This window comes from Stegostoma tigrinum, chromosome 11 (assembly GCF_030684315.1).
Source record: "Stegostoma tigrinum isolate sSteTig4 chromosome 11, sSteTig4.hap1, whole genome shotgun sequence".
Lineage (NCBI taxonomy): Eukaryota > Metazoa > Chordata > Chondrichthyes > Orectolobiformes > Stegostomatidae > Stegostoma > Stegostoma tigrinum.
In genome coordinates, this window is record NC_081364.1 from 29,545,250 (window position 1) to 29,558,435 (window position 13,186).

The window sequence follows — 13,186 nt, forward strand, 5'->3', positions numbered from 1 at the left end:
AAAAGCATAAAGATGCCCCTTAGTTTGAAATTAGCCCTCCTGGATTTTGTGCCCATGTTGCTTAGACCCTTATAATATTCTGCCCTTTGTGTATATCTATATTTGTTTTCAGAAAGGAAGAAAGAGTACTGTATTATAACACAAATGGTAACCTCAAATTGGTCTAGGTACGCACTCCCCAAAGTGGTAAAAATGGCCCATTTCAAGACAGCTCTCTAACATGGTAACAGAACCCTAACTTGGTCTGTTCAAGGCAGCTCCGTAAAATGTTACCAGTTCTGTGGCATATACATAACCAAGCCTCTAAAAGCCTGTGCAGTTGATGGTGAACTGCAATGAGGAGACCGAAATTAGATTTTGTTTGTTAGACAAAATAACCTGATTGGCAGGGAGGCAACACCACCGAAAGGATGTATTAATAGAATGAGATAAAAAGGTGTAGAGTTGGATGGACACAGCAGGCCAAGCAGCATCAGAGCAGCAGGAAAGCTGACGTTCTTGGTTTTCTGAAGAAGGGTCTGGACTGGAAACGTCAGCTTTTCGGCTCTTCTGATGCTGCTTGGCCTGCTGTCTTCATCCAGTTCTATACCTTGTTATCTCAGATTCTCCAGCATCGGCAGTTCACACTATCTTTGAATTAATAGGCTAACTTCTGCAAGGCCTGTAGGCCTTGCAGTGCCTGGTGAGAATTTGATAAGGGCTCATGCTTGGCAGACACTTGTTCTGAGAAAGTCTGGATTCGGTATTAAAATGCTGGGGTAGAGCCAGAAATTGGATTTGAAGAGCACTGAATCCAGCACTTGTTGCTTCAGCTATCGTGGTCTTTTCAACCATTGAAGGCTATGTTGATGAAATGACTGACCAGGGATTGGCTCTGGGCAAGATTATTTGGATACCTGTTGTGTATACATCAAGGGAAACTTTCTTGGAGCTACCAGATGAATTTGAGTTTGTTTTGTCATTTTGGGAAGCTATAAACTGTGTTTTGCTACTTTGCAATTTAGGGGAAAATACCAAGATGATGTTATCAGATCAAAGACAAGAAATGCTTAGATTTAGATTGTGAATAATTAAATTAAAATATAATTTCAATTACACTGTCTTGGATTACAGTTTGGCGTTAATTTCACAGATACTAGTTGAAACCATACAAAGCAGAGGTTCACCTGCACATCTGCCAATGTGGTATACTGCATCCACTGTACCCGGTGTGGCTTCCTCTACATTGGGGAAACCAAGCAGAGGCTTGGGGACCGCTTTGCAGAACACCTCTGCTCGGTTCACAATAAACAACTGCACCTCCCAGTCGCAAACCATTTCCACTCCCCCTCCTATTCTTTAGATGACATGTCCATCATGGGCCTCCTGCAGTGCCACAATGATGCCACCCGAAGGTTGCAGGAACAGCAACTCATATTCCGCTTGGGAACGCTGCAGCCCAATGGTATCAATGTGGACTTCACCAGCTTCAAAATCTCCCCTTCCTCCACCGCATCCCAAAACCAGCCCAGTTCGTCCCCTCCCTCCACTGCACCACACAACCAGCCCAGCTCTTCCCCTCCACCTACTGCATCCCAAAATCAGTCCAACCTGTCTCTGCCTCCCTAACCTGTTCTTCCTCTCACCCATCCCTTGCTCCCACCCCAAGCCGCACCTCCATTTCCTACCTACTAACCTCATCCCACCTCCTTGACTTGTCCGTCTTCGCTGGACTGACCTATCCCCTCCCTGCCTCCCCACCTATACTCTCCTCTCCACCTATCTTCTTTTCTCTCCATCTTCGGTCCGCCTCCCTCTCTCTCCCTATTTATTCCAGAACCCTCACCCTATCCCCCTCTCTGATGAAGGGTCTAGGCCCGAAACGTCAGCTTTTGTGCTCCTGAGATGCTGCTTGGCCTGCTGTGTTCGTCCAGCCTCACATTTTATTATCTTGGAATCTCCAGCATCTGCAGTTCCCATTATCTCACATTTCATTATCACAGGATTGGTAACATTTGGGCATTGAGCTGTAACAAATCTGATTCTAATTATTAATCAGTAGCTTTGCATTCAGTGTCTCATTTTGTTTTTTGCATTATTTCTTTTGTGTTAGAGTTAAATGTTGCCTCATTTTGCCAATTGATTCTAATATTTGCTATGTTGCTGCTGTCATCTCATGCTTAAATAACTGGAATTGCATGCATTTAATATGAAGGGGTAACATTGGCCGAATTACTGGAAAAGAAGAAAGGAAGGTTTGCATGGTTTAGCCAATCATCCGAAACACATGGTAATTTTTGTTTTGCTTTAATTTGGGATTTGTTTGTGCTTTGTGTGGCATGTGCTGATTTTTTAAAAAAAAATTTAAATCCACTGCATGATTGGCTATATACACATGATTTTATTTGCTGTGTTCCATAACAACATTCATTATATGTAGAAAAAAGGCTGTTTTGGTTAAATACCCATATGATGAAAAACAGGTTGTTATTTGACTATACTTTTGCAGAATATGCAAATCAATGGACATATTTGTTATCTAATTTCTGCCGGATGGCAGCTGATGGATTTGCAACTAGCAATGTACACTTTTTGAAATGACTGAAGTGGTTATGACTGTGTGCATGCAGTGATCTGCAAAGCAATCCACGAGGCCACAGTGACACTGTTTGGCATGTAATCATAGCATATCTCATATAGCAACCTTTTACACTTCACAGGTTGGCATACCCCTCGTTGTTAACTTCAATATGATGCATTCTTCCACTCTAGTGCAAGTCTATAATAAAGGCATTTTTCCTCACAACCTTTATTTTTCTCCTGTCCTGTTTCAGCAGTTTGGGATAAATATCACTAATCTTGGAAATGATTGATTACTTTTGAGTCTAAATAGCTAGTTTCTGACTTTATGCAACACATATATAAAATGGTTAATTTTACTTGGGAGGCCTTTGTTTGGAAAGATTTTTGCTCACGTCTTTTGAACCTTTGGGAAAAATAAGCCATTCAAAGCATTTGTTATTTTATCTGTGTATTCGAGACATTGCCATCGATTTGGATTTTCACCTTGAGAGTGAAATTTTTGTGGCTTTTTCAGTGTGATATCATTTTTTCGTAGTCATTGTTTCTCTGATCTACTTTTCAATGTGTTTCTACATTTTCTTGTGCTGTTTCCAGTGAATTCATTTTCATTTGTTGTGCAGGAATTATCCCTGCTGTTTTTAACTTTCTCTGTCACATGCAGTTCAATAAGAGCAGTTTTTTGAGTCCCATTGTTGTGGATTCAAGCCCCACTCCATGACTTGATCACACAGTCGTGGCTGTCTGTTCCAATACTGCAATACTGAGGGAGTGCCTCATGTTTTGGAAGTTTCTTCTATTAGATGAACCTCTACTTGTTGTCCAACTTGAACATGAAATATTCCAAAGCACTTTATCGGGGAAGAGCTGTGTCATTATTCCCACAATCCTGACCAACATATTCTTTGTCAGAATCACAAAAATGCATTATCTTGTCATGATCACATTGGTGTTTGTTGGAATTATCCGTGGAATTGGCTGTCAATTCCCACACTACATTTTTGTTTTACTTGTTAAGTATTTATTCTCAACTTTATACCTTTAAACATTAATCAAAGGTACACAGGTGCTGCAGAAATTTTTTTTCCATTCTTTTTGTTTTATTTGTTTCTTTTATTTGGTTGAATTTTTCCCTGTTGAAACTAAAATCTTGAATGTTATCTTTGGTATTTTTGACTCTCATGTCATTTTCTTCAATGATTGTTCCTTTGGACAACTACAAGTTCAATTTCCTAGTTCACTTACAAGCATCACGCGAAGATAATCATTCTGTCTTGTAGCCTTCTCGACTGCATTTAAAGGCATTCATTCTCACCAATTCTGATTCTGACAGCTTAGGTTTCCCAATTAATTTTTAAGTGTTGTAATGTGATGAAGGCATTAGTGAGCAATGTGTATTGTTTATTTTCACTTTTCTTTTGAAGGTGTGGATGGGCCACCATCTTGAGCTGCTACTTCCACAGTAATGTGAAGTACAGAATTCTATAATTTTGATTCTGACAATAAAGAAGCAGCAATACGTTTGCAAGTGAATGATGTATGACTCGGAGGGAGCAATTTGGGAGTGATGGTGTTTCCGTCCAACTTCTCTTGTCCTTTTAAGTGATCTTGGTCAGCATGTACAGGATCATCAGATTTATCTATGGTTAATATTAAGTGATCATGAACATGATTAGGCATTGTTAAACCTGCACCACCATTTAATGTTTGATTATGGCTGATTTGAACACTTCAATGCTTTTCACCCATACTTTCCAAATGACCCTTTGTTAGTGGCAATCATAAATCTGTTAATCTCTCCTTTAAATACATACTTGTAAAAACTTTCTGACTGCTCTCTTGGGGAGAGAATTCCAAAGATTCACAGCCCTCTGAGTAAAGGTATCCCTCCTCATCTTGGTTCTAAATAACATCCTGCTTATTTTTAAATTGTTTCCCCTGGTTCCAAGCTCCCCAATTAGGGGAGGCCCCTTTTAGCTGCATTTTATTTTGTCTGTCCCCTTGAATATTTTGCAGGTAAATAATTTAGAATTTGAAAATGTGTTCATTGTGTCATTAATTGATGTGATATTTTACAGAACAATTATGTTTGTAAAGTTAATTTAAATGACAGTTTTTGGATTCATAATTTTTTTGTATGTATGTGTAAATAATACTTTTGAAACAATAAAAATCTGAAGTATCAAGAAACATTTTTTAAAAATCACCAATAGTTTTGGGTCAATCCAGTGCTAGATCAAGGCAATTCTGGTATGTTCACTGCAACTAAAAGTTCTGCTCTAAAAGTTACATGCACTTTTACGCATTATTTTGAATTATTTGTTTGTGAGAAGTTTACAAGTTACATTGATAGTCTTAGCATGTTTATCTAGTTGACAATTGTAGTCACCACTGGCTTTGCTTTTCTTTAATATTAGTTTTAAAATGTCATAGAAACTGAAGTAAGTTATGGATCTATTTCTATCTTTGACCTCTGAAAACAGCAAATATCCCTGTTGGTGAAACTGAATCTGATAACACAGACCATGCTGGCAGTGGAGAGGGTGATAACGCAACATGCTGCGGATCATTATGGTGAGTAAAGCCAAATTTTACAGACTGGTTTGAATATGTATAGGCAAATAATGACAAGCACAGAACATGCATAACCTGTAAACACAACTCCCAGATATAACTGTGTATCATAAACTACAACCATAAATACAATAATATGTACAGGCATAGGACAGCTTACATGCATGGGGGACCAGTAGCCATCAGAGACAGACCTTAAAAAAAGAACTGCTGACATCAACACAAAAATGCATAGATGTTGATATCAAGACACTGCAAATAGACATACAGAATATCACTTACACAGATTATTATGTAGCTGTTGATAACACTGTATTCATTTAGACGCACATTTGCATGTTGCATTAATAAATTGACTTGATTGTATAACTAAAAGCTGAAATCTCTTCATTCTGTTTCACCATATCTTTATGGACAGCTGTGAAATTCGGGACTCAGGTTTTGTTTGACTAGCTACATGCAAACAACTGAGTCTTTCTGTTGAGGAGCTGCATTTATATTGAGCATACTGTGCATTCTGTAAATCCAAGACAATTCTTTTGGATCTGTACCACCAATGGTCTTATGGCTCTGCGCAAGAAAGCAGTGCAGAAATTACATTTTGGAAGTGTTGTCAATACTGTCCCCTAGAGACAAAACGTTTGCTGTCAGAGATTCCATGGCAGAAGTGAGCTGAAAGCACATACAGTTCATGTATCACTGATGTTTATGGGCAGGATAAAATTTCTAGGCTAAAGATTGCTTTTCTAGTTCTTTCAGCTGATTTCTTCCTGGCAAGTTAAAACGTTAGTCCTTTGTAGTTGATCCTGTTCGATGCATATTGTAATAAAGGTTCAATAATGTTCTTGTAATTTGTGGTTTGGATTTCATAGTGGAAATGAAATGGATTTTGGTTTCAGTTATGTGAAGATAGCATCTTTTAAGAAGTCCAAAAGTCAGTTGAAGCATCGAATGAAATAAGTCATTTCCAAGAAAGCATGGAAAGTTAGCTGCCTTAACTATGTACGTCAGCTGATATTTGCTGAATGTTTGCAAAGATGGTTAGGATCAGGTTTCAGTTCAGAAAAATGAAACAGGACTGCAGATGCTAGAGATGTGAAATTAAAACAAATTTCTGAAGAAGCTCAGCAGGTCTCATAGATTGAAGTCTCGCCAGACTTGAAACATTATTCCCCCCCTGCCCCCGCCGTAGGTGCTGCCAGATGTGCTGAGTTTCTCAGCAATTTGTTTTTTGGTTCAGTTCTGACGAAGTTTAACTTCAGAAGAGCAGGTTCATCTGTAGAAATCTTCAGATTGAGAGTTTATAACTGGTCAAAATGTTTAGGTTTTGAGAATCTTTTTGGTAGCGTCCAAGTTGTGAGAACTGAAGTCAAACTGTTAAGACTTAAAGGAAATCTATGCCATGAGAACTGCAAAGAAAAATCTAGATTATCATAATTGGAAATAGTTAGTTGAAAAAGCAATCTTAACTTTAAGATCGTAGTGATACATCACTGGGATTGAGTATCTGTGAAGGGTGTTCCTGCCAAAATGGTTGAATCACTTTTTATTGTTCATGTGAAGATATTTCCAAACTGTTGTCGCTGTAATATCTTTTTCTTCCTTGAACATATGAAACAGGAACTGAAATAGACCAACTTCAAGCCTGCTGCACCATTCGATTAAAGTCACACATTTGTGATATGTTTGAGTTTTTGAATTCCACATTCCTGTCTACCCACAATAATAATTGATTTTTCTTGCCTAACAAAAATCTATCCATCTCTGTCATTTAAAATATTTACTGACCCAATTTGACTGTATTCAAGTTGCTCAATGCTCTGAGAGCAAAACTGTTTCCTCATTTCTGTTCTGAAAGAGCAATCCAAATCTTTAAAACTTTTCTCCAAGTTCTGGACTGACCCACAAGAAGAAAAATGCTTTCCACGTCAATCTTATGACAACCATTCAGCATGTTTTACATGTCAATCAAGCCACCCTCACTCATCTACTTGGACTAGTGATGGCTATCGATGAAAAACATTTTGTTTTCCAACTGCTGTGTGATTGGTTCTCAGGTGGTTAAGCAATTTGGAACTGGAAATAAGTTTTTGAGACAAAGAGAAAAAGAAATATACAGATCTTCACCCAGCTGTGGTGCCGTGCAGCCAGAGAAACTTTGTTTTCAAGCTAAGAAATACCAATTATTTTTCCTGTGGCAACTGCTGTAAGCTGCGACATGAATCAATAAATCCAAAATATTTTCTGAGTGAAACAGCTGCTCAGTACTTAGAAACCAGTGAAGCACCAGAGAAAGGCATCTGAACAAGAAGTCTGGCCAGCTGAAGAAGGATCGTCTTAACATTGGAACCATGAAGCGAAAACCACTGAATTGATTTTCCTGCTTCTTTGCTTCTGAAAATAATCTGTTTTTCCTATTTGTTTATCTTAGAGTGTGTGTGTGTGTGTGTGTCTATGTGTGTGTGTGTTCATACAGAGGAATTCACATTTTACTTAATGTTTTATGCCAATGTTTAGCTGTAGCTATAGTCTAATTAATAAATATTAATTCGTGGTCAGTTCATAAACTTGGTCCATGCTTTCTGTCAACCTTGATCTGAAAGGTAAATTGAGATACTGTGTGTACTTGGAAACATTTTAAAATTCTGTAAGACCCCAGGAAAAGCACAGTTCCGTTTATGTTGCACATCAGGGTGTAGTCTCATGAATACTCTGTGTCTATTTGAAGCATGTCATCCTACGTTTTTATGTTCTGACAACAAAAGATGAAAGTTATAGATCATTGACAGCCTCTTGTGAATATGGTCAGTGACTAATAACCATGGCAGTCAAACTGCAAGACGAAGACTTATGGTCTGACAAGCCAGGTATCACTTTGAGTGACGACTTTAGCATTAACCTGAGCTGCGATCGTAACAGTCTCATAAACAAGCTTGAAAGTTTTATTTTGCAAATGTTCCTTCTGATGACTCAAGATAAGAAATAATTATGTATTACCAAAACTCTTTTTTTGTCTACTCTTTATGAATGCATGGGTCTATTTAATTTTAGACAACTTGCTATCTTGGTAAAAAGAAGAGAAGGTTGGATGGGTACATAAATTAATCGATAATTCTGTGATAACAGCTGCAACAGAACTTATACCTGCACTTACTAAAGGCAGTATACCCATGCAGAATCGCATATGTCTGGAGGGTTCCAGGCTTTGATTTGTGCTGAATTGATTAATTTTAACCAGAGTGGTCGTAATAGCACCACAATTGTCTTTGTCCCTGTGCTCTGAAGGTGGGTGGAAGGAGTTGGGAAACGAGCAGCATGGGGAGACAACTTTACCAGGATTCTTGATGCTGATGGTGGTTCATAATTGCTTATGCTCATAGTTTCTTATTACAATTTTTGAATCTTTGTGCCATATAAATATTAGGCAATAACAATCTCTAACAAGAAAGTCTGAACCTCTTGACATGCAATGATATTACCGTCACTGAATCCCACTGACGAGGAATTGAACCGGAGTAGCCATGTAAATATAATGACAACAAGAGTAGATCAGAGGTAAGGAATCATCCTGCAAGTAACTCACCTCCTGACTCTGTAAAGGCTGTTCACCACAAGGCACAAATCAGCAGCGTGTTGTGTTACTCCCCATCTGCCTGGATGACTGCAGCTGTGGCAATGCCTAAGAAGCATGACACTATCCAGGAGAAAACAGCCCTCTTGATTGGCAACCTATCACAATAATCTACTCTTTCCTCCACTGACACTCAGTAACAGCAGTGTCCACCATCTACACGATGCACTACAGAAGTTCAACGTTCCTTCGACAACACCCTTCAAATCCGTGACCCGTTTAATTTAGAAGGCCAAGATCAGCAGGAACACCATTACCTGCAAATTTTTTCTCCAAGCTGCTTATCATTCTGACTTGGAAACATAACGCAATGACATGGAAGAATGGCAGGGATAAAATCCTGAAACTCCTTTAGTAAAAGCTCTGTTGGTCAACCAACAACACATAGCCCACACATAGCCCACAGCTGTTTTAAGAAGGTAGCTGATCACCACTTTTGGAGGGTAACCAGAGATGGGCACTAAATATTGGCCCAGCTAGCAATACTTAAGTCCCATTAATGAATTTTCAAAGTCAGACTGATTGACTGCAGTGAACACAGTTGCTATGTTAATTTTATTTAGAGTTTTAGGGTAAAGTATAACATACTAGTTTATTCATCAAAAATACATGATGGCATCAAGAAGAGAGTACTGGCCCAGATCATGCCGGATACCTGCCTGCTCAAGTAGCTCTTTATTATTTCCTTCTCTGTCTTCATCTCAGTCTCATACCATCATGACTCTTGGCATTTTTTTTAGAAAAAGCATTAGTAAGGATCTGCCAATGGGAATTTCCAGCACAGCCGAATGCACCATCTCCTAAATTATTCTTATACAGCTTTTTTCATCGGTGCAGGCTTGAGGCATTTTGGCCCTGAAATATTTACCTGATTGTGATATCCTATGAAACATTAATTTTTCATTGAAATCCTGATAATGCAGCTATATCCTTGGCCCAATTAACTTTGGCTACTTTGTCAATTACCTTCCCTCCATCATAAGGTCATAAGTGGAGTTGTCTGCTCATAATTATACAACGTTTAGCATCATTCATGACTCCTCAGATACTGACATATACACTATCATGAGACCTGGATGATGTTCAGACATGGCATGATGAATAACAAGTAACTTTTCACTCCACAATTGCAGGCAGTCATCATCTCCAACAAGACGGAGAATGTAACCATCACCCCTTGACATTCAGTCACTGAATTCCCCCACTATCAACATCCCAGGGTTACCATTCACTAGAAACTGCACTGGACCAGCCATGTAAATATTGTGACATTGAGCAAGTTAAAGATTTGAAATTCTGCAGCACGTAACTCACTTCCTGAATCTTTAGAGCCTGTCTACTACCTTTAAGATGTAAGTCGGGAGTCTGGTGGCATACTCTGCTTGAGTGGATGGTTACATCCCCAACAACATTTCAAGCTCGACACCGTTCAGGTCAAACAAGGAACACTGATATACACAACACCTGCAACCTGAAAAATTCACTCCCTTAATCACTGTACATCATAAAAGCATAGTACTTTGGAGTAGAAGTAAGCCATCCAGCCCACTGAGTCTGCTTTACCATTCAATGAGATCATGGTTGATCTGATAATCCTCATCCTTTACTTTGCTCCCTTTTCTCAATTACTCTTGATTCTCTTATTGATTAAAAATCTGTCTATCCAGGCCTAAAAAAAATTTCATGACCCAGCTTCTACAGCCCACCGCAGGAAAGAAATCCACAGGTACACCACTTCGGAGAGAAGAAATTCCTCCTTGTCTCTGTTTTAAATGTGTGATCCCTTGTCCTGATATTATGCCCATGGTCCTAGACTGTCCAACAAGGGGAAACAACCTTCCAAGTCTACCCTTTCAAGTCCCCTAAGAATCTTCCATGTTGCAACCAAGTTACGTTTAATTCTTCTAAGCTGTAATAAGTACAGGCACGATCTGGAGTGAATAGTGACTGTCAATGATAGGCCATTTAAGGATCATTGTTCTAAAATTATCTGCTGCCCAACCTTGAACTGGCTTTAAAAATGTTTTTTCAAAACAAAGGCAAGAACATACATCTTGGCAGCTTTCTATATTTGTTCAGAACTAGTCTGACTGTGTCTGTGTCTGTGTCTCTGTAATGTATTACAGTCTTTAAAATACGTAACTCCTCCAGACATGTGTATTGAATTTTCTTAGAATTGTGATAATTGTGTATTCTTTAACAATGGCAAAGGGATTCCTACATGATTGACTTTTTTTTTGGAAGAATGATTCAGTGAAGTAGCATAGCAGCCGTTTTGAGTGGGATAAAGTCTGACTGAGAGCAGCCATTTTGTGCAGAATGTCCAGGAACGTCTCTTACTGACATCATCAAAAAACTTTGGCCAAGTAAGGACAAAGAGGGAAGTATTTGGGAATCAGCTGCTGTTCTGCAATCTAGAGGCAGTATAACCCTGCACCTCGAAGGAACAAAAGCCGTTTTGGTACCAAACCTGCTGAGTCTGCCTTTACAGGCAACTCCAACTACCAAACTGCAGAAGCCATTGCAATCTTCAAACTTTAATCCCTTCACTTTAGAAGGAGGAACTTTATGAAACATCAGCTTGGCAATGATCTTCAACCCTGGTCTTATTTTCATCTTTAGAAGTATCTCTTATCCTTACCTTCTGTTAATCTTGGTATTTTAGTCAGTTCCTTCATTATTTTTCCTGAATAACTACAGTTATAGTTTTGTAATAAACTGACCTTTACGTTCTTTAAGGAGACAGCCTTGTTGATGATTATTTTTAAATTTAAATCACTTTCAAGTTAAAAGTCTGCTACTTACACAGGTGCACACACATTCCTCGCTCATGGACTAACTTTGAGGATACACCTTTAACATGAAGTGGAGGTGCCAGCGTTGGACTGGGGTGGACAAAGGCAGAAGTCACATCTTCACATAAGCCAATTCCTTAACGCAAACAGTGCATTTAAAATGTGGAATGCCTTGACAAGTGTGAGGTCATCCATTTTGGTAGGAATAACAGCAAAATGGACTGTTTTAAATAGTGAAAAGTTGCAGCACGCTGCTGTGCAGAGGGACTTGGGTGTCCTTGTGCATGAATTGCTAAAAGTAGGATTGCAGGTGCAGCAGGTAATTAAAAAGGCAAATGGAATTTTGTCTGCCATTGCTAGAGGGATGGAGTTTAAAAACAGGGATGCTACGCTGCAGCTGTATAGGCTCCTGGTGAGGCTACACCTGGAGTACTGTGTACAGTTTTGGTCTCCTTACTTGAGAAGAGATACACTAGCACTAGAGGGGGTACAGAGGAGATTCACTAGCCTGATTCCAGAGTTGAGAGGATTGGATTATGAGGAGAGACTGAGTAGACTGGGATTATACTCATTGGAATTTAGAAGAATGAGGGGAGACCTTGTAGACACATATAAGGTTATGAAGGAAATAAATAAGCTGGAGGCAGGGAAGTTGTTTCTGCTAGCAGGTGAAACTAGGACTAGAGGGCATTGCCTCAAAATAAAAGAAAGCAGATGTAGGACTGAGGTCAGGAGGAACTACTTCACCCAAAGGGTTGTGAATCTGTGGAATTCCCTGCCCAGTGAAGCAGTTGAAGCTACCTCACAGAATGTGTTTAAGGCAAGGCTAGACAAATTTTTGAACAGGAAAGGAATTAAGGGTTATGGTGAGTGGGTGGGTAAGTGGAGCTGAGTCTCCAAAAGATCAGCCATGATCTTATTGAATGGCAGGGCAGGCTTGAGGGGCCAGATGGCCTACTCCTCCTAGTTCTTATGGTCTTGGCCATATTGGACACTTCAGCATTCCTTTCATGCCCGTAAAATGACTGTTATTACCAAGTTTCGAGATCATAATTCGTTGAAAGAAATCTCACTGTTGGATGTGATGGGCATCAGATTAATATAAATTACTGTTTTTTGCTTAGCAACAGATGGGAGAAGAAGAAAATCTTTGTTAAAATAATTAAATGAACGATATTAATAGGAGCTATTTCAATGAGCAACTGGGCAATATATGAACTGAGATGCTTGTGCTCACTCTGTTTCTCTGAATTCAAGCCAGTTTTTTGATGCAAACATTTTCTTGCTGGAAACCTAGCATAACTTTACAATATTGGTGTCTTATTTTCTCATTTTGAGTGGCTTATAGGCAGCTGAATGAATAAAAGCATTCTTGAGTGACATAGGATTTCTGTATTTTTGCAAACTTTACATGATCTTTTTGGTTCTTTAATAAAGTTTTTTTATATATTCTTTAAAAATTTAAAAATATATATTCTGTGAAATGTTTTTGGCAGCCTTTGTTTGTACTCCCATTGTAAATTGAAGTTACCACTTAAGTATTTTGTGTTACAAAATAGAAAAGGCATGTCAAGTGAAACTGCATGTGAAGTGTAGTATGGCCATTTGTCAATTACCAGTCACCATT

General features: G+C 38.8%; 1 protein-coding gene across 3 annotated transcripts in view; it reads left to right on the top strand.

The window, feature by feature from the left end:
- Positions 1-13,186, top strand: part of LOC125460565 (voltage-dependent L-type calcium channel subunit alpha-1D-like) — a 556,326-nt gene that overhangs the window by 267,682 nt on the left and 275,458 nt on the right. For all 3 annotated transcript variants that reach the window (XM_059649877.1, XM_059649878.1, XM_059649879.1), the window contains exon 10: positions 5,043-5,133. In XM_059649877.1, the coding sequence (XP_059505860.1) occupies positions 5,043-5,133 (91 nt within the window). The remainder of the gene's footprint in view (positions 1-5,042; positions 5,134-13,186) is intronic.